The following is a 21,837-nucleotide window of genomic DNA, read 5'->3' on the forward strand; positions in this document are numbered from 1 at the left end:
CCGGCTGCTGTCCCCGAATCCCATAAGGCACCACGGCAGTGTCACTTGCGCAGGCGCAGTTCGTGCCTTACCGATACCGTGGGTGTAGGCTGCAGGCTGGGATGAGGGGGTGTCTGGGTGTCCCACGGTTGCTGGCCGATGCTGCGAGTGTCTCTGGTGCCCAGCTGTGCTGTATGGGTGTCATTTTGCAACAGGCCAGAGCTTCCACAGTTCCATGTGCGGTGGTCTTCGGGAATATGGCCGCCGCCATTTATGCTTCTCATTAATATCTGTGTGTTCTCAAGTCATGGACATATGAAGTAAGGCAGGGAACACTGATAAAGTAATCTTTAATAATCTTTTTTTTATATAGCGCTAACATATTCCACAGCGCTTTACAGTTTGCACACATTATCATCGCTGTCCCAGATGGGGCTCACAATCTAAATTCCCTATCAGTATGTCTTTGGAATGTGGGAGGAAACCGGAGTGCCCGGAGGAAACCCACGCAAACACAGGGAGAACATACAAACTCTTTGCAGATGTTGTCCTTGGTGGGGTTCGAACCCAGGACTCCAGCGCTGCAAGGCACTGCGTCACCGTGCTGCCCAAAGTACTTTTGATGTCTCCATTCACCACGTGTACATTATTAGTCTCTCTGCACCACGCAGCAAGATCTTGCAATGATTCGGCCCTTTTTGTGGGGTATATGGGAATATAAAGAAGACACATAAGCAGCACGGAGGAAAATTGATTGGAATTGATGGTTTCCTTCAGCTGCATAGTGGGTAGAGTCCTTGAGGTATGATGGTAATTAGATGAATTCCTAGAAGAGCAATCCAACAAAATGAGACAGATTCCAGGTAGATGACCCAATGGCTGATATTATGGGGTAGTCTGGGGGGTTTAGAATATTTTTACACATTGCGTCTTTTTCCGCAGGCAAAACCTGCTCTCTTGCAGTAAAGAAGCAACGTCAAAAAATCAAGTGCGTAACAAATAATCTGATTCAACTTCATCAGGTTTTGGCACCAAAAACCCAGCCAAACATAATACCTGCATTTTTGCACTACCTAATGCTTTCAATGGATGAAAAACGCTGAAAGAAGGGACATGTTGCAGTTTGCTAAAACACAGGTCTTTTGACAAAACAGTCAGGAAAAAAAAGACAAGGTGTGTATGAGATTTATGAAATCTCAGACTTTTCTGGTACTGTGAAATGCAGCTAAAAATTTGCATTAAAAAATGCAACGTGTTCTAAGAAAGGATTTCTTAACTTTGGGGAGGTGATAAAGGAAGGTCAGTGCAAGTTCACTAATGTCAAGAAATGTTCTCACTTTTTTTGGAAGCGGGGATTATCATAAGCCGTATTGTAGAGGTTATGACTGGACTGTTTTGTGGAAGAGGACTACTATTAAGGAGTTCATAAAATTCACCATCATAGAGGAATTTGTTGGCTGCATAATGCTCCCTATTTTGAATGACTCTTTCCCCTTACTTTGTCCACTGTCTTGATGACTATACTGTAATTGCTGGCTAGGGGTCTGAGGGTTTTTCTTTCAACACACATAAGGTTGTTTATTGCTGGACCCTTTTAAAGTGAATCTGTCACCAGATTTTTGCCTCTCCGTCTAACAGCAACATGATGTAGGGGCAGAGAAGCCAATTCCAGTAATGTGAATACGGCACATAGGCAGAAAACTGTCAGTGGTAGCGGTATTATACATGCTCATAAGAGTGCATGCAATGCACGGACTAGCCAATGGGTCTCCTGAGAAAAGTGTGACAGCTTCATATATTTCTATGAAGCTGTCAGACTCGGGTCGGGAGACTCGCAAGCCAATCCCAAGCAATCCAATTTATACAGATGTATGAATATACCCCAACTATGGAGGATTACATGGCTGTAGGTTTACTAGTCCTCTAGTGATAATCTCCTGTGAAAAAAAGTGATTTATTATCAAAACTATAGTAAGCAGCCCAGTAGTAGATCGCTGGAATCAGGTTCTCTATGTCTATACTTAATGCTTTTATCAGATTAGGTGGCAAAAACACGGTAACACTTAATAGGGGGTGCTCACAGTTATGTAGGTGCTCAGGAGAAATTTTATTTTATCAAATAGGATGAACTCCAGCACTCAAAATCAGTCTATATGCAGTAAAGTTTTTTATTAAAGAAGAAAATTGTATACAGACACCTTTACGCAACGTTTCGGCTAGGAAGTATGAAGTCACATATTAAATAAACTATGGCATGTTCCTCTCACGACTTATTAGCAATAAGTATTGTCTAAATTGCTGCTTTATGTATAATATCACTTTATACAAATTTATTGAATCAGCTCAAGATTTGGTTATTAGTTATCATATATGTTCTTTTATGTATAATTTCATGTAATTTTCCCGTTTCTCAGTTTTACTGTTTCCTCCTCCGTCTTGCCATTCATACTTTTCTCTTCTTTGACAGCAGGCAGGCGCAGATACAAGATGAAGCCAGGCTTTCTACACTTAGCCAGGACGCATGCGCACTCTCGTACTATCATATCGCCCTTTCTTTCGGCATTCTTCGGCGCACAACGGCCTTCACTGATGTAAACTATAACCTGGAAGTTCTCTTTTCGTATACGTGAGTATGGCGCATATAAGGAAGTACACGCACTTATTCCTTCCATCCTCGAGCGCTGGCACACGCCGCCACCCGGACTTCACTCGTCTCACGCCACTCGGACAAGCACTACAGGTTTTCCTGATGTATTTTACCAGATTCTCTCGACTTATTTAAGGTATTTTCCACATGGGATATGGCTAGAAACGGCTTTGATATGATGTGTAAATAGTATATATCCTTTCACAGTGGGACCTTATATAGCTCATCTAAGGAGGACATTATTTACTTGTACTCATCTTATTTTCTATCTCACATTGTTGTTAATCACTATATAACAATAATGGTAAATCGGACACTAACGCACTGATCCCTCTCCTCTGCCCCATTTCCTTCTCTATTGGGGTATTGCTTGTATTGTTTCCTCTTCCTACGTATCGGGTTATGATATGGGATCTATACTAAAAGGGATCATATGACCCTATTAGATAAGTTTTGTTTTTGAAGTTTATATATGTTATGACAATAGTCTATTGTTGTTTTGCAGAATCAGAAATAACTTGAAAAAGGCATGCTAGCCGAAACGTTGTGTAAAGGTGTCTGAAAAACACGATAACAGTTTCCCTTTTATTGACCTATATTCTTCACTTATCAAGGAAAAGGTGGTCTAAATTCAGGGTCCTGTTATGTAATGAAAAAAAAAAAAAAAAACAGGATCTGGGGAGACCATCAACAGCAATAGGTAGGTGGTTTGATATTGGAGGTGGATCCAGAAGGGTTACTTTACTTGGAGCTATGTCAAGGAAAATGGTGTCGAAATGCAGTCAGTTTACATAGAATTGTTTTTAGGTTAAAAAAAATAGCTGGTTAGTAATAGGAGAGAACTAGGCTCATAGCTGGATAGGTTGAATAGTTTTACTGCCCTGTAGCACAATATTGTGTATAAGGCCTGTCCCACACGTCCAGATAATTCCGGTACCGGTAAAATCGGTATCGGAGTTATCCGTGTCCGTGAGCTCACGTGGCACATCAGTGTGGCACACGTGCGGCAGCCGTGTGCTGACTGGGTACCACACGGACCGTGCAGGAGACAGCGCTAGAGTTAAGCGCTGTCCCCTGCTTTGGGTGCTGAAGCCGCCATTCATTTCTACTCTCCAGCAACGTTCGCTGGAGAGAAAAAATAAAAAATCATTGTTTTTTGGTTTTTTTTGCAGTTGAAATAAAGATCTTTGTCACCACCCCCCTCCCACCCCCTGTGCGCCCCACCGCTGGAAAGAAAATACTCACCCGGCTCCCTCGAAGCGTCCTCTCCGCGCCGCAGCTTCTCCTGTATGAGCTGTCACGTGATGCCACTTATTACAGTGATGAATATTCATGACTTTTCATTTCTTTTCTCCAGCGAACGCTGGAGAGAAGAAATGAATCGCGGCTTCAGCACCACGCTGGGGGGACAGCGCTTACTGTAGCGCTGTCTCCTGCACGGCACACAGACAGCATCCGTGTGCGGTACGTGTTTTACACGGACCCATTGACTTTAATGGGTCCGTGTGATCCGTGCACTCCCACGAACACGGACATGTCTCCGTGTTTTGCACGTGGACACACGGTCTGCGAAAACACGCTGACATGTGCAGAGACACATTGATTTTAATGTGTCTACGTGTGTCAGTGTCCGGTACGTGAGAAAACTGACACCTCACGTACCGGAATCACTGAAGTGTGAAACCGGCCTAATACGCTATTTGTGTTTTTCCAGGTATTAAAGGGAACCTGCCTTGTAACTGAAAGAGCCATCTTGTGCAGCACTAATGCTGCATTCTGACAAGGTGGATTTTTAATCTATTTAATCTTTATAAAAAAAAATAATGATTATTAGTTACAAGCGCCTGCACACGCTGAAATGAACACTTATAAAATGTGCCCCCTCATACCCTGAAATCGTCCCGGGGTTGGGACCTTCCTTCCTAATTAGACGCAGCACAGCTGCTGTGCGCGCCGCCTCCTCTTACTGCATTATCGTCCCAGCACCTGCGCTGTATGTACGAAGGGCAGCACAACTGGGCATGCCCGGAAAAAAAACTTACAGCGCAGGGGACGATAATGCAGCAAGAGGAGGCGGCGCCCGGCGCGCACAGCTCCGGAGTGACGGCTGTGCTGCGTCTAATTGGGAAGGAAAGTCCTGCCCCTGGGACGATTTCAGGGTATGTGGGGGCACATTTTATAAGTGATTATTTCAGCGTGTGCAGGCATCATAACTAAAAGAGCCACCTTGTCAGAATGCAGCATTTGAGCTGCACAAGATGGCTCTTTTAGTTACAAACGCCTGAGGTGGGTGACAGGTTCCTTTTAAAAAAGCCCTCCTCCTCCCATCAAAGTTAGTATCCTCTTAATATATTGCAGTCTTCATATTACATAGCACTGTGTGCTAACAATTGCTCATTTTGCCTAACTACCTAATTAATTCTTCTCTTTTTCTGCTCAATATAGAAAAACAGGAAGTCTATTTTCCCTGCAAAAATCATTCCTCTCCAACTCCTGTCCCAGCTGCTCCCTCCTCCTCTACCAGGGACTTTTGCAGAGACTCATGCAGGTTACATTAACCTCCTGTTTGTACATAGAGTTTAGAAAGATTCAGCTAGTCAGTTTTTAATAATGTGATGTCATAGACCTAATGGAAAACAGAAGAATCATCTGGATAAAAGGGAAAATAAGCAATTGTCAATATATGGTGCTATGTAATATGATTGCCATATATTAAGACAAAAAAAATCTTGCAGCGCACCGACGCATAGTGTGGAAGCGCCGCACAACGGGAGCAGCGGATGCTGTTTTTCAACGCATCCGCTGCCCCATTGTGAGGTGCGGGGAGGAGGGGGCGGAGTTCCGGCTGCGCATGCGCAGCACCAAAAAACGACGCACCAAAAAAGTTACATGCATGCAACGTTTTTTTGGTGGCGACGGTCCGACGCATCCTTCGCACGACGGTTGCGACATGTGGCACTGCGTCGCTAATGCAAGTCAATGGAGAAAAAACGCATCTTGCAAGCACTTTTGCAGGATGCGTTTTTTTTTCAAAACGACGCATAGCGACTTGCAGTGCACGACACTAGTGTGAAAGTAGCCTTACAGTCCAGAGCCAGCCTCCTGTAATGGAAGAGAATGAAGACACAGTGTTCTTCACGATCACAGCTGCTGTCTCTCCTCCAGCCCCACAGTGATCTGTGTGATTGGTGCAGAGCAGGAGAGGAAGCCTACCAGGACCTATAAAGAGGCTGCACGAGATGAGCAACTAAAGGACCTTCCACCAGATTAACTCAAGGACCTTTCAGGTCATGTGACTGATCAGAGCTGTGTGTGATTTATTACCTCCCTATTCTACACTAGTGCATTAAAATTAGTGAAAATGACTCCTCCAATTTACACCATTAGGGAAGTTTTAATTAAAAGGGACATCCGGGACTGTATAACAAAAAAAAAATGTTTACCTAAGCACTAACAGGCAGGTAGTTGCTACTTACCTGCATGTTGTGTCCAGATCTGACGATGAGGCGGGACTTCCAACATCATTCTAATTGACAGTCGTATGCTCGCTGCTTAACTGGGGGAGCCGTCTGTCATAGAAGAACGGCGCCGTGCACAACTGCCAGATAAGTTGCAATTACTTGCCCGTTAGAGCTTAGGTACATTTTTTGCTTATCCATTAAGTCCCAGATAAACCCATTAATGGGAAAAATGTTTTCCTATTTTCTGCCATCTAAACCTGGGAGGGGGGGGGGGCATCTTACAGTAAGGTGCACTTAATATTTTGAAAAATACAGTACATTTTTTTTCTGCCCATCGACGTGTGCTCCAGAAACTCGTCATCTTTTTCACCACCACGACCAATTGGCTGCACAAGCAGATGGGAAAAAATAAAATAAAGAGAAAATCCCCCAGCAACATACACCCACGGTCTGTGTCCCCCAATGAGAAGAAGGAGAAATCCCCTTCACAGAATAAGCAGAACACACAGGAATCAGTAAAATATTTGAACATAATTTCAAAATATGCTAAACAGTAGTTCATTTTTATAGAAGTTCTTCTAAGAAGTTAGACACTTTATAAAAGAATGATAGGTGGCGATATTCATTAGTTACAGACTGGTCTTTATCGAGACCATCATTAAAATGAATGAAAATTATAGTGAACCACCTTATTGGCACAGGGGCCAGGCTGTTCCTAGGATCAGACATTTATGACATTATCTGATCTTCTTCAGTGGAACATCTCATTTAAGGTAATGTAATAAATTGCGTTTAGCATATAATCACTTGTGTTTGGTCCCATTGTCTGAATAATCAAACATTGCAGGTTATGTAATGGATGGATATCTCCAGATCTTCATTACTGCTTTCTGCTGCCATCTTATGAGCTGGTTCTCTGCCAGGCACCAGTGTCAGTCAATGGACAGCCATAGCAGCTGCTGATTTCACAGAATTCATAGTGGCTTGTGTATGTCTGATAGATTCATCAGTTATGTGATTTTCATTCATGAAACAGATCTATCCACCAGAGTGGTCATCAGGACACCAATGAGTCTGGCTGTGCATGAACGCATCCGGGACAACAATGTAGAGAATCATGGATGAACAAGTCACACTCCACACAGAAGACACAGTCACATACAGCACACACATAGACCTGCAAGAGATAGCAAAAAGACATGTTTTACTAAACATTGAAACTAACAGGAACATTGAATAACTAGGGCCGCAATCAGCAGAAAATGACCTATTGTTTTAAAACAGGTTTTTGGGTGATACAAAGCAAAATTTGTATTCCTGTCCTTTCAGGAAGAGCTAACAGATAACATCACTATACAGAGCTGATAACACAGAATCCACCAATCACAATAGGAGATGTCACCACTGTCCTGCGCCATCTCACGTCACAATGACCTTTGGACACGCTCATCAGATGCTTCAATACAAAACATAGGGTCGGGTCTGTTCATTGTGACTAATGTCAGGTGTTGTTTCCTGAAATGAAAGGAAATAGGAGTCCCACTCCCATTGGCCAGTGCGAAAAATGCAAGATTTAAATTTTGTATTTTTAATACAGATTGTGATATGTAAAAAAAATAAATACAGTTAATGCAAAAAAAAAAATCTGTAATCAATAGGTCATTTTATGATGATAGCTTCCCTGTAAAGAAACGCTAAACCTACAAATGAATAATACAGGTAAAGCGGAGCTAAATTAGTACAAATTGTTAGAATCTACAGAATTTTTGTCAACCACTTGGAACAAACAATCCTTACAAACTCCTGCAGAAGACAAAGGTTAGTTTCCTGCAGATCAACACTAATTTCGTCTTGTGCTCGATCGGGGAGTTGGGTTTTACACAGCAGAAGCAGAACGTGGCTTGTTTCCTGGAACTCACACAGAATATTTCTCTTTTTATATGTCCCACTTTCAATTGTGTTATGAGGCAAAATAGGAAAAAAGGAGAAGTTTAAGGGAGCAACTGCAGAGATTTAGCATTTTTACAATTGCCCGATATTCTCAGGCACAAAAAAAAATAGAAATACAAATGAACAGAGATGAGGGGCGAGCAGGTAATATTTCCAACTTGCAGATTCCCAGTAGACCAATCAAGAGGGTTCGGCAGTCAGGCACCCGATAAAATCTATCGCAGCCACTTTCAAGGGAACCTGAGGTGTTGGTCAGCATCAGGATGTTATTTGTGGGGTGGGCCGCCAAGCAAACCATGACAACTTTATCTGCAGCTTTGCCCCTCTTCTTCCATTTTCCTCAATGTCTCCATAGGGCTGGAAGTATAGTCTTTAGTAGGAGACACGCAATGGATGAAGTAATAAATCTAACATGATCTTTGAGCAGGGAGCTAACAGGAGAAAGATGAATCTGGTGATACCTGTCTGCAGTCGTCCTTCTCCATACCCACGGCAGATACATTGAGGGAGGAGAGGTCATGGAGCTTCTGAAGCGGCTACCTGTCTGTGTAATGGGCAGACAGCAGCTTTAGGGTAATACGTTTTTTTTTCATTTCTGTCTGCAACAGACTATGGCGGGATATAAAGTCTGCCCCTTCAAGGAATCTATGCCGTATACACTTTATGCACCTGTGTCTCCCCTGCTCAGCTCCGCCATCCACATCTTGTTAGAAGGTAAGAAGGGTGCACCCTAAATACAGGCAGTGACTACTAATTTGAACATACATTGAATGTCGGCCATTGAATGAGGGCAGCACCAAGATGCCCAAGTTACATTTCTGGGTGAGTTCATGCCATAGTCAACTCATTTATTTTATATACACACCTTTGCATAGTTTAGGTTACACATACAAGGTTAGGGGTGGCAAAGGTTTTGGGGCTAGCAGTCAGGTGTGAAAAGTGTTTCTGGGCAGGTGAGGATTGTGTTCCAGGCCAGCACTGGGTTTTAAAATAATAGCTGATTAGATTGCAAGGAACAGGACCACATCATGACAACTCTCCATATTTTGTGCTGCGGTGGTTCAGCTTAGGACATCACAAGGACACTAAGTCTACAAATCACAATCCACTTCATTTAGAACATGGACATTGATTTGATGGCAAATTCAGTTCCAATAATGCTGACAATGGGGGGCGTGGCTATGTAGCTGTGGAGGAGAGACGTGCCTCGTGAGAGCTCCGGCCATCCTGATTTTATCCTGCCATTAAGACCCCTTATCTACCAGTGGTACCGGCTGGCATTGGCACCTTGGGACCCCAGGAGTCGGGTAACCTTCACGAACGGCTGCCGTGAGTACCCGTGACGCAGGAATCTGTGTGTGGCCCGGGCGAACGGAGGGTACCTGTGCAGCGGCGGCCATCATGGTGCGCGCACTCCAGCGAGACAGGACGCAGCGCCAGCTTCCTTTGATACCGGGCTTTTCCTCTGCTGGACCCGGTGGAGCTGCGGACTTCAGCGGTGAGCGCGGTGAAGCATTGGCGTGAAGGAGCTGAGAGTTCCGGGACGGGCGGCGGTGCCTGCGGGGGGCAGCGGCCATTACTACAGCGCACGCCCTAACAGTAGGGGAAGGGGCGCTCCTCATTACTCTGGCGGTGCTGCCCAGGAGGTGAGCGGATAGCCTGGGATAATACAGGGGTGGCGTGGTGTGTGCCCTGAAAGATTGGGCCCTGCGCCCCCCTGCCAGACAGACACTTCTCCTGCCGGTGCCATAACTTTGGAGGGATTAACCCCCTCCGTGCTGTTCCTCCTGTGGAGACTGTGGGCCCGCTCCGATATATATAGCACCTCAGTGAATGTTACAACTGATACCCTTTATAACCCTCCATATGCCAGCTACCTGTCCAGTGGTCTCTTTTCTCTGGGATACAGCCCTATATCCTGTTGTGCCCGCTGACTTGTATAGCTCCTTCTGCTGTCCACCATGCATCACTCCAAAGGAGCAGGGGCTGTTGACAGATTAAAGAAATACGCCAGGGAAGATCCCCCTGATAATGTACGCGCTCTCAGGAATAATTCTACGCCGGCCCAACGTAAAAATCGCCTCTCCGATAGTAATGAGGAGGGAGAGCAAGAAGAACTGACCCTTAAACAAGCATCTGAGCAGTTAATGCAGGCTTATCCCTCACTAGATCATCCCTTACTGAGAAGATAGAGGACGTGCACACTGAGGTGGGTCGTCAGTGGCATGATATGCAGGCCATGAGAGGGCGTATTTCAGAGGTTGGAACACGAGTGTCCCATATAGAGGATACCATCACCCCTATGGAGACTACCCTGGCAAAAGCCGCTGGTTCTATAAACGCCTGGAAACAAAAGGCAGATGACCTGGAGAATAGATTACGCCGCAATAACATTCGAATTATTGGCCTGCCAGAACGCTCAGAGGGTCAGCAGCCTGAACAATTCCTGGAAGACTGGCTTAAAACCTCTCTGGGGAATGGATTCTCCTCAACATTCTCGGTGGAAAGGGCCCATAGGGTCCCAACGAGACCTCTCCCCCCTGGAACTCCGCCTAGACCTCTTCTGGCACGCCTCCTCAACTGCAGAGATAGGGATGCTATTCTTCGCTTGGCACGGCAGAAGGGCCCTATCAAATTCAACAATGCTACCATATCGATTTTCCCGGACTTCTCCATGGAGCTCCAGAAACAGCGGGCGCGGTTTATGGAAATCAAGAAACAACTTAGAGATAAAAATATTATCTACTCCATGCTTTATCCAGCTCGACTGCGTATAGTCCACGAAGGTTCCTCCTTATTCTTTACGGACCCGGCGGAGGTGGCCGAATGGTTACGGTCCTACAGGGTGTCTACTGTGAAAGACTCCTAATTCGTTCTGCCTAATGGCAACATAAAGAGAGCTCTTCATACGGGTGCTGAGATTATCAATAATACCGGACGTTGGAGTCAGTGAGGGTATCCCCTTTTCTATTTGATCACAGGAGTACAGGATTGTACTCCTCTACTGTTCAAGTTTTGTTTTGCTTGTTTTTTTGTGTTAGTTTTGATTGTTTGATGTGTATGGTCGCCACCAATACTATTTTTGTTTCTTGTGTGGTGTCTCTGAACCTGACCCGAGTAACAATTCACATCTTCCTTTCTTTTAAGTATAAACATTACATTTATGACCTGGAATATACGGGGTATTAAAACCCCCCGGAAGAAAATCAAAGTATTCTCGCAGATTAAACGGTATTGCACGCATGTTGTAGCACTAGTGGAGACGCATCTGACTAGAGATACAGCCCAATATGCACAAAAACCGTGGGTGCAGTGGTCTCTCCACGCATTCCACACCAGCTACTCGAGAGGGGTCTCTTTGTTAATACACAGGGATGTTAGATGGGAGGCCAGGGAAGCACATGCAAGCATTTGTTAACTCGCGTGAATATGTGATACTATGTGTCTATAACCCCCCCCCCCCCCGGCTAACACTTCAGTCCTTCGCATGGCATTGGGTTTCTCCTTAAATTATCCTGACGCCAGTGTTAATTGTATGAGAGATTTTAACCTAGTCATGGATGGTTCCCTGGACAGATTGAGACTGGATGACACGACAACTGGGGAGCTCCTGTCCCAGCCCCCCTTCCAGTTGGTGCTGTTTATGGGTGGTAGCGGATGGCTGGACTTATGGAGAGTGCGTCACCCTGAGACTAAAGGGTATACCTGCCACTCGTCCACCAGGCGATCTTTATCTCGCATAGACTACATATTCGGTTCTAGTAATTTGGCATTGTGGGTGGATAGTGTTGAACATGGCAATAGAGGGATTTCAGGCCACAGTCCAGTTATCCTTAAACTTAAATATGGCCAATCATATAATAATATGTCCTGGAAGTTGAATCCTTTCTGGTTAAAACTAATAGACTCTAGTGATAGAACGGTTGACCAGCTGAATTTTTTCATCTCAACTCACCCGGAACCTCAAAATCTTGGTCTGTTTTGGGATACCTTAAAAGCCTATTTAAGGGGGTGCTTGTCCTCCACAATTTCTTATATCAAAAGGATGACGGCGAGGGAAGATGATGAGATAGAGCAGCGGCTGAAAGACTCGGAGGCTGCCTATATAACCAGTCAAACTAGTGGTAACAGGGCTGAGTGGCTCGCCTCCCAGAGGTTATATGCTCAACATACAGACGCTTAGTCAAAACACAAATTATTCTTTACCCGTCAATCCTACTTTGAACTAGGGAACCAGGCCATTACACTCCTGGCTTTCTTAGTGCGCCAACATAACACCTCTAACACTATACTACAAATCAGTACACTTGATGGCCCGCTGGTATCTTCTACAGATGAGATACTTCAATGTTTTCATGATTACTATGAAGTGTTATATAGATCTGGTAGTGGTCTTGATGTTTTTGAATGCTTGGATTATTTATCAGATATAGTGTTTCCTTTATTGAGTCCAACCCAGCGGGCCTTTATGGACGCTGAGTTCACCCTGGAGGAAGTAGAACATGCTATGGCGGATATGGCCACTGGGAAAGCCCTTGGGCCTGATGGGTTTCCCATTGAGCTCTACAAGAAATATCGAGATAAACTGGCACCACTCTTACTGAAAGTACTTCGGGAAATATGGGAGGGAGGATCTATGCCCGAAACATTTTATGATGCAAATATTGTTATGCTCAGAAAAGAGGGGAAGGATCCTTTTTTTTTTTAATTTAAGTAGATTTTTATTAAGAATAAACATTACATTATCCACCATATTTCAAAATGTTACATACAAAATTTTCCAGTTTCAGAAACCCCCAACATTCCCAACAAATCCCACCCAGCCCCCAAAGGACAGCTCATCTCCATTAGAACTTCTCTATCAAAATATTAATGAATTAATGAATCTTTAGTCCACTCAACTCACTTAAGGCCGCCTAATCATCCAGCAATTTTCACCAGTCAAAGGCCTTTAGCTTCCATTCCCTTTACCTACCCTACCCCAATTCAATCCATGGAGACCACATTTTATCGAACGTTTCTGTTTTCCCGCGTCTCTTGTAAACCCCCTTTTCCAACTTGAGGCCGTGCTTTACATATTGAAGGAATTCACCCCTCGCAGGCGGTTCCTCCTTAATCCAGTTCCGTGCTATCACTTTCCTAGTCATATATAATAGCCTAGCAATTGCAATCTTCCAGTTGTAATCCACTCCAATTTCATCCACATATCCCAATAAGCAAACTATCGGATCGCTCGGAACCCTACATCTATACGCTCCTTCCACACGACACAGAACAACCAACCAAAAAGCAGCCAATCTCGGACACGTCCACATCATATGATATATTCCGGCATTCACAGTCCTACATCTCGGACACTCAGAGTCGGCGCGCAACCCCGCTCTATGCAGAACTTCCGGAGATTCATAGACTCTATGTATGATGTAAAGCTGCGACAGCCTATACGGTTCACTTAATGACACTCGTGGAACCCATTCCAACACCGACTCCCAAGTCTCATTCTCCATTGGGCCTAAGTCTCTCTCCCACTTAGCTCTCACTTTTATAGGAAAATCTAACAAGTATGTATGTAGAAGGTCCTTATACAGGGTGGAAATAACCCCCCTTGTAGTCCCATCACCACATACATATTCCAATACTATATCTTCTTGGATCTTAATGCCCACTCCCCTGTTCTGAGCTCCAAACGCGTGTTTCATCTGTGCATATTGATATTCCCCAGTGGGTCTCAGTCCAAAATCTGTCTGTAATTGGGAAAAAGATTTCAACACTTGTCGTTGAATTATCTGATGCACATAATAGATTCCCTTAGCCTGCCACTCTGGCAGTACCCCCAATGCCGCAAACTCCCGTAAGTTGTTATTAAACCATATCGGTGAGAATCTAGTTAATCCCGTAACCCCCCGAATCTGCCTCAATCTGTTCCACACTTTACATATCAAAAGCATAGTTGGGTATAATTTCCCCAAAGCCCCCAAGGAGCCATCCTCCAGACACTGTACCACTGGACGTCGGTTTGTCACCCCCTCCATCAAGTGTTGTACTGCACTGGATGACGTCTCACGCGCCCAGCCCTTCAAATGCTGACTCTGGGCTGCAAGAAAATACACTTCAGGGTTAGGCAAAGCCAAACCACCATCTTCCTTGGGTCGCTGAAGCTTCTCCAGGCCAATACGTGGATATTTCCTCCCCCATATCAAACCTCTAAATAGGGAATTAATCTGTCGAAATTTCCCCCGTGGAATCCAAACTGGTGCGTTATGAAGGATATATAATATTTTGGGCATCAACACCATTTTAATAAGATTAACCCTACCTACCACTGAAAGATGTAACTTATTCCAGGCATCCACTTTTGTCTTAAGGACACCCAGGACAGGAGTCAGATTCCTATGTAAAAAAATCCGTAACTGGCACCGAAATCCATATCCCAAGGTACTTAAAATGAGATGCCACCCTAAGCAGCCCCTCCCCCAGAGGCTCACTCATATCGTCTCCCACGCCATCTACCTTAAACAGAACCGATTTACTCCAATTTATCATCAACCCAGATAAGGATCCAAATCTCTCAATAATCCCAATGGCCCCACTCAAGGAATCATCCGGGTCAGCCAGAAAGAGCAAAATATCGTCCGCGTATAACGCTATCTTTTCCTCAACCCTCCCATACCTAAACCCAGGGACTTCAACAGATTGTCGAATCTTGGCGGCCAGGGGCTCCACTGCCAGAGCAAACAAAAGAGGCGAGAGCGGGCATCCCTGTCTCGTGCCTCTAGCCAGCTTTATAGGTTGAGATAGCTCCCCGTTTACCCTGATTCTAGCCACCGGCAACGAATACAGCAGTTGAATCCAAGAGACAAACTGCGGTCCAATACCCATACACTTCAACACCTGCCATAGATATCCCCACTCCACACTGTCAAACGCCTTATGGGCATCCAAGGACGCAATAACTCTCTGGCCACAGTTATCAGACTTCAGCTGCAGATTCATAAACAACCTCCGCAGATTAACCGCTGTAGATCTATCCGGCATAAAGCCAGACTGATCCGGATGCACCAGATTAGTGATGACACAAGACAGCCGGGAAGCTAACACCTTGGCCAGAAGCTTGACATCCATAGTTAGCAAAGAAATTGGACGATATGACTCAGGTTTCCCCAAATCCTTATCCTCCTTTGGAATAACCACTATTATGGCCTCTCTCATAGAGGCTGGCAGGCACCCTTGACACCTAGCCTCCTCTAGAACCGTCTTTAATCTAGGAATTAACACCTCTCCCATACTTTTTTTAAATTTCGGAGGGTAGCCCATCGACTCCAGGCGCCTTCCCATTAGCCATGGACTTTAGTACCCGACTCAGTTCCTCCTCCGTGATAGGGGCTTCCAAGCTCTCTCTATCCACCTCACTTATTTTCGGTAACCCAGGCCTTCCAAGAAAGTCAATGTGTCTCCGGCCGACGCATCAACCCGAGAGGAGTATAAGTCCGCATAAAAATCCGCAAAAACCTTCAGAATCTCAGATGTTTCAGATACTTTGCTTCCATTGACCGATACCAACGAGTGAACATGTGAGGTACCTCTCTGGGCAGCAGCCACCAACGATAGCATATGCCCCACTGTTTCTCCCTCCTGATAATAAGCCAGCCTCTGAAATTCCTGCTTCCTTTCAGCTTTTCCCAACAAAATTTTCTCCATATGACTTTGCGCTGTTCTCAACCTTTTCCCAGCCTCAGGAGTTCCCAATATTGCCATCTCATCTTCCGCATCCCTCAGCTCATCAACCGCCGCCTTTTCTGCCTCTCTCGTCTTCCGCTTACACCTACTAATATCTCTAAATAGTAACCCTCTCAAGTACGCCTTCATTGCATCCCAAACATTAAGAGCGTCTGTACTCCCATCATTCAAAACAAAGAATTCCGTCACCTCCTGTCCTATACCATCCAAATCCAAACTATGTAACCAATTAGGATGGATCTTCCACTCTCTCCTATTTACAGCCTGTGTCCCCAACAATCTAAACTCCACCTATATTGGACTGTGGTCTGAAAGGGCCCTTGGTAGATATCCAAGGGCCCTTTCACATCCCCCACCATTGTATCTAACAGACGATTACCCAAAGCCATATCAATTCTGGACAACGTAGCATGAGCCGGTGAATAACATGAATACCCTCTCTCCCCAACATGTCTAACTCTCCAGAGGTCAATCATACCTATTTCACGAACATAGGTGCCAAATGTTGTAGTGTGCCCCTCCGACCTATTCTGGGTGTTTTTATTTTTATCCCAAAAGTCATCACAAATATTATTCAGGTCTCCAACAATTAACAGTGGTGTCGGTCCCAATCGTTCCACCCACTCCAACACCTCTCTAATCTTCTTGCTTGAATAGGGAGGTGGAATATACATTGCCGCAATGCACAACCTCACTCCATATAGTATACACTGTATCACCACATACTGACCATCCACATCCACACATATCTTCACCTCTTCATACTGCACTCCCACAGGTACCAAGACTGACACTCCCCTTGAGTACGTAGAAAAGGTAGAATGGTATCCCTTCTGAATCCATCGTCTATTTAGTACATCCACCCTCTCACGTATCAAATGCGTCTCCAGCAAACATATCATTGAAGCCCGTTGATCCCTTGCGTACTGCAAGCTCGCGGCTCGTCTAGACTTATCCGCCAGACCTCTCACATTCCAGCTCAGTATCTTAATGCGGCCCCCCATCATTTGACTCATCATCTCCAATTATGTCGTTACTCCCAGGTATGAGCTGTCTAACTTCCCTAACCCCCCCCCCCCCCGCCAAAATCCAACTTCCCCCCCTAACCCCCCCCAGTACTACACATTCTGCCTCTTTTCAAGAGTGGGGCACCACCGCCCATTGCGATCACTCTTCTTCTAGGGGAAGGATCCTTAGGAATGTGGATTGTATCGTCCTATATCGTTGGTAAATGTAGATTATAAAATCTTTACTAAAATCTTGGCTACTAGACTGAACAAAATCATATTAGACCTTATACACCCAGACCAGACTGGCTTTATGCCTGGAAAAAGCACCTCCATTAATATTAGACGGGTTCAGTCAGTGATTCAGTATAGCTCTCTAGAAACAGATAATAACTGGGCACTGGCATTGGCGGTAAATACAGCCATGGCTTTTGACTCTCTCGAGTGGCCCTTCCTCTCTGCATGTTTAAGGAAATACGGTTTTGGGGATAAATTTTTGAGAGGGATAGGTATACTATATATGAAGCCCAGGGCACGTATAGTTGTGAATAATGCCATTTCTGAGCCTTTTTCCCTATATAGGGGAACTCGTCAGGGATGTCCTCTATCCCCGTCTCTTTTTGCCTTGGCAATAGAGGCTTTGGCAATACGCATAAGGACCTCCAATGACATTAAAGGAATAAATATTGCGGGTCGAGTGGATACCATTGGTCTCTATGCTGACGATATGGTGATATTTATGGACAAAGTATAAGAAACGTTATCACAAGTGATAGCGACTATAGATACATTTAGTAAATTCTCTGGTCTCTATATAAACTGGGATAAATCTGCTCTGTTCCCTCTCTCACATACCCCGACAACCTGCCTTGAAACTCTCTCGTCGCTACCCATTGTTTCCAGTTTCAAATATTTAGGTATCCACATGTCTCAACATAGTCAATTAGATCTACAACTTAATATCTATCCACTATTAGATTTGGTCAAAACTAAATTTGCAACCTGGAACAAACTCCCGCTCTCTGTCGCCGGCCGTATTAACCTAATAAAAATGATATTGCTCCCCAAACTTAGCTACTGCCTTCAACATAGTGCCGTGCCCATACCCAAACACTTCTTTGCGAATTTAAATTCCCTGGTTACATCCTTTATATGGGGGAAAACTAGACCTAAACTTAAATTATCAGCATTACAGAGGCCGAAACAGGGGGGGTGGGGCGGCTCTGCCGGACTTCTACTTATATTATCTCGCCGGTCAGGCTAAGTCGATAAATAAATGGATGCCCAATAATTCCCTGCCTAACTCGGAGAGCCACTTGTTCCATTCTGCCCGGGTTGATTGTCCACTGGGGTTTCTGAAACTAGAGAAAGTTAATGCTCCCCGTTTGCTGCCTTTAGTCCGGCTGGCACGACTAATATGGAGGCAAATTAAAAAAGTACCGTATTTTCCGGCGTATAAGACGACTTTTTAACCCCCGAAAATCTTCTTAAAAGTCGGGGGTCGTCTTATACGCCGGGAATCGTCTTGTACGCCGGTGTATATGGTGGGTGGGGAGGGGGAGTGATCCTGATGACGAGGGGGCGTCTCACAGGAAAGTGAGTAATCCCCATTACCTTATCCTAGCGGTGCAGCGTGGGGGTGTCAGTGCTGGGAGCGGCGGCAGCTGCTGTGTTCTGGTGCGGCGGCTCCTCTTCTGTGTGGGGCCTCTGTGCTGTGAGGTGGCGGCGGCAGCGGCGTATCTTTATCCAGTTGGGGCTCCTCCGGCATCTCCTTAGCCCTGGAGGCCCCGCCGCAACTCCATCGGTGCAATGTGGTGGCCTCCGGGAAAATGGCCGCTGCTCAGATTCAGATCTCGTGTCCCGAGATTTCGGGACGAGATCTGAATCTGAGCAGCGGCCATTTTCCCGGAGGCCACCGCATCGCACCTATTGAGCTGCCTCCGGGAAAATGGCCGCTGCATTGCACCGATGGAGTTGCGGCGGGGCCTCCAGGGCTAAGGAGATGCCGGAGGAGCCCCAACTGGATAAAGATATGCCGCCGCCACCGCCACCTCACAGCACAGAGGCCCCACACAGAAGAGGAGCCGCCGCACCAGAGCACAGCAGCCGCCGCACCAGAGCACAGCAGCAGCCGCCGCCGCCGCCGCTCCCAGCACTGAGACCCCCACGCTGCACCGCTACGATAAGGTAATGGGGGATACTCACTTTCCTGTGAGACGCCCCCTCGTCATCAGGATCACTCCCCCCCCCCCAAAAGGCACATATTCACCGGCCCTATAAGACGACATAGGGTGTATAAGAAGACCCCCGACTTTTAAGAAGATTTTATATTTTAACTGGTAAAGTTGGGGGGTCGTCTTATACGCCCAGTCGTCTTATACGCCGGAAAATACGGTAATTGGATTTGTAGATGTAGTAGTTGAAATGCCCCTGTGGAATAATAGTTACTTTCCGGGACTATTGAGCCACCCATCCACTGATTTTTGGATTTCGTATGGTGTTCTCTCGGTGGGAGATGTATATAACCAAGGGATCTTTGTATCCTTCGAACAACTACAGAACACTCACAGTATTCCGAGATCTCAATTCTTCCGTTATCTGCAGCTAAGATCAGCCTTTCAATCACACATGCGGAATATGGGTACAGATCGAGCTATTTCATCTTTACCTTTGATAGGTATTCTCAGCTCACAGGGTCCTCAAGGACTTATTTCCTCCTTATATACTTATTTGTTGTCCATGGGAGTTGGGTCTACTATAAATTCTATCAAGGGGAAGTGGGAGGGACTTCTTCCTGATGTATCGGGAGAAGAGTGGGAAGATATTCTGGAATCCCCAACTAAAGTCTCTTCCTCAATTAATAATAAAATGACCCAGTTGTATATCATATATCAGTCTTATTTGACCCTGGTGCGACTTTTTAAAATGGGCCGCCTCCGTTCGTCAGATTGCTTGAGGTGCCACTCAAGTGATGCAGATTTCATTCATATGATTTGGAAGTGCCCTGTTATTCTTCATTATTGGAAGGAGGTGATGACATTATTAACATCCTTATTACTGATTCCTGTCCCACTTGAACCACTGATCTGCTTGTTTGGGGTGTGGGATGCGGAAGCTTGGGATCACTATACCGGAATATTTCTACGAGAGGGACTTTTTATGGCACGGAAGGTGTTAGCATTACAATGGATGTATGGTTCCTGCCCATCTCTCAGAGCCTGGGTCGATCTGGTGAATTTGATCATCCCGTATGAACGTACACTATATCAAAATAGAGGATGTCCAGGTAAATTCGAGAAGATCTGGGGTAGATGGAACTCCTCTTAGGCTACGTTCACATTTGCGTTGTGCGCCGCAGCGTCGGCGCCGCAGCGCACAACGCAAACAAAAACGCGGCAAAACGCACGCTAAAACGCTGCGTTTTGCGCCGCATGCGTCCTTTTTAGCCGAAAGTTGGACGCAAAAAAAATGCAACTTGAAGCGTTTCTTGCGTCCAACGCTTGCGGCCATGCGGCGCAAAACGCAGCACAACGCATGTCCATGCGCCCCCATGTTAAATATAGGGGCGCATGACGCATGCGGCGCCGCTGCGGCGCCCGACGCTGCGGCGCTGACCGCAAATGTGAACGTAGCCTTATAATACTTTATAATCCCCATTAACTTGACAACTATGCAAGAGTTGGGCTCGTGGTTTGGGGGGCATCACTTAACGGGTGAAATCTGTATGGAACTTCCTCTTCGGCGGCGTACTATTAAAAGGTAATGTAGTTAATGTTATATAATAGGTGATCAGTGATTCAACATGCACAGTTTGTTACTTTTGTAATATTTTAGGTATGATGATGCATTGCAACCATCTGTATTCCATACTGTAATTGATAATAACGAATGCAAACATGTGTATTGTGGGGGGCGTGGCTATGTAGCCGAGGAAGAAGGACGCATCTCACAAGAGCTCCACATATCCTGAGCCTATCCTGCCGTATATACTGTGCGTGACCGAGCGGTACCGACTGGGACTGGAACCCCATATACCTGGGAGCCCGGTGGACCCTCCGGGAGGCTGCTGTGGAGATCCGGGAAGCCGGGAGCTGCGGGAGCCACATGCAGCGGCGGCCATTTTCAGAGTGCGCGCCCTAGAACACAGGACGCGGCGCTGTCTTCTACTGGAGCCGGGCTCCTTCCTCTTGGAGGTGGCGGTGGTCGGGCCATACCGGTGAGAGCTGCGGAGCACTTGTATACAGGAGCCGGGAGAACTGAGGTGAACGGCGGTACCTGCCTGGGGCAGCGGCCACTAACACAGCGCACGCCCTAACAGAAAGGGAAGTTGCGCTCCTAATTATATCTGCGGTGCTGGGAAGGTGAGCGCATACCTGAGGAAAGTAGGGGGTGGAGCGGTGTGTGCCCTATCGGGTGGACACCTCATTTACCAGCGCCATAACATTAGAGGGATTAACCCCCTTCCTGCTGCTCCCCCTGTGGGGACTGTGAGGCCGCTCAGCTTGTGTGTTGAAGCGGTCATCTCTATAAATCTTACAATTTAAATCGCCTGTCCAGTGGTCTCTTGAAATACAGTCCAGTGCTTAACAATACGGGATCTGAAATTGGGGCTCAGCTTATCCATAATTACCACTGAGATTGCTTTGTGGAGTCCCTTTTGTCTGCCTACCATGCAGCACTCTAAAGAAGCAGCGGCTGCTGATAAACTAAGGAAATACGCCAGGGATGATCCTCCTGATAATGTGCGCAATCTTAGAAATAATTCTGCACCATCTCAGCGCAAAGGCCGCCCCTCTGACAGTAACGAGGAGGGAGAACAAGATGAATTGACTCTTAAACAGGCATCCGAGCAGTTAATGCAGGCTCTCTCCCTCACTAGATCATCTCTTACGGAGAAAATAGAGGATGTGCATACTGAAGTGGGCCGTCTGCGACATGATATGCAAGCTATGAGAGGGCGCATTTCGGAGGTTGAAATGAGAGTGTCTCATATAGAAGACACTATCACTCCTATGGAGGCTAAACTCACAAAAGCTGCTGGCTCCGTAAATGCTTG

General features: G+C 45.8%; 1 protein-coding gene across 3 annotated transcripts in view; it reads right to left on the reverse strand.

Moving 5' to 3' along the window:
• Positions 1 to 6,599: 6,599 nt before the first annotated feature.
• The window catches only part of LOC143806964 (general transcription factor IIH subunit 2), a 73,473-nt gene continuing 58,235 nt past the window's right edge, over positions 6,600 to 21,837 (reverse strand). The window contains exon 16 of one of the 3 annotated variants that reach the window (XM_077288060.1): positions 6,600 to 7,264. In XM_077288060.1, the coding sequence (XP_077144175.1) occupies positions 7,145 to 7,264 (120 nt within the window). In that variant the 3' untranslated portion in view covers positions 6,600 to 7,144. The remainder of the gene's footprint in view (positions 7,265 to 21,837) is intronic. The other 2 variants (XM_077288051.1, XM_077288069.1) reach the window with 2 other exon arrangements.

The sequence above is a fragment of the Ranitomeya variabilis genome, chromosome 1, assembly GCF_051348905.1.
Source record: "Ranitomeya variabilis isolate aRanVar5 chromosome 1, aRanVar5.hap1, whole genome shotgun sequence".
NCBI classification, from domain to species: domain Eukaryota; kingdom Metazoa; phylum Chordata; class Amphibia; order Anura; family Dendrobatidae; genus Ranitomeya; species Ranitomeya variabilis.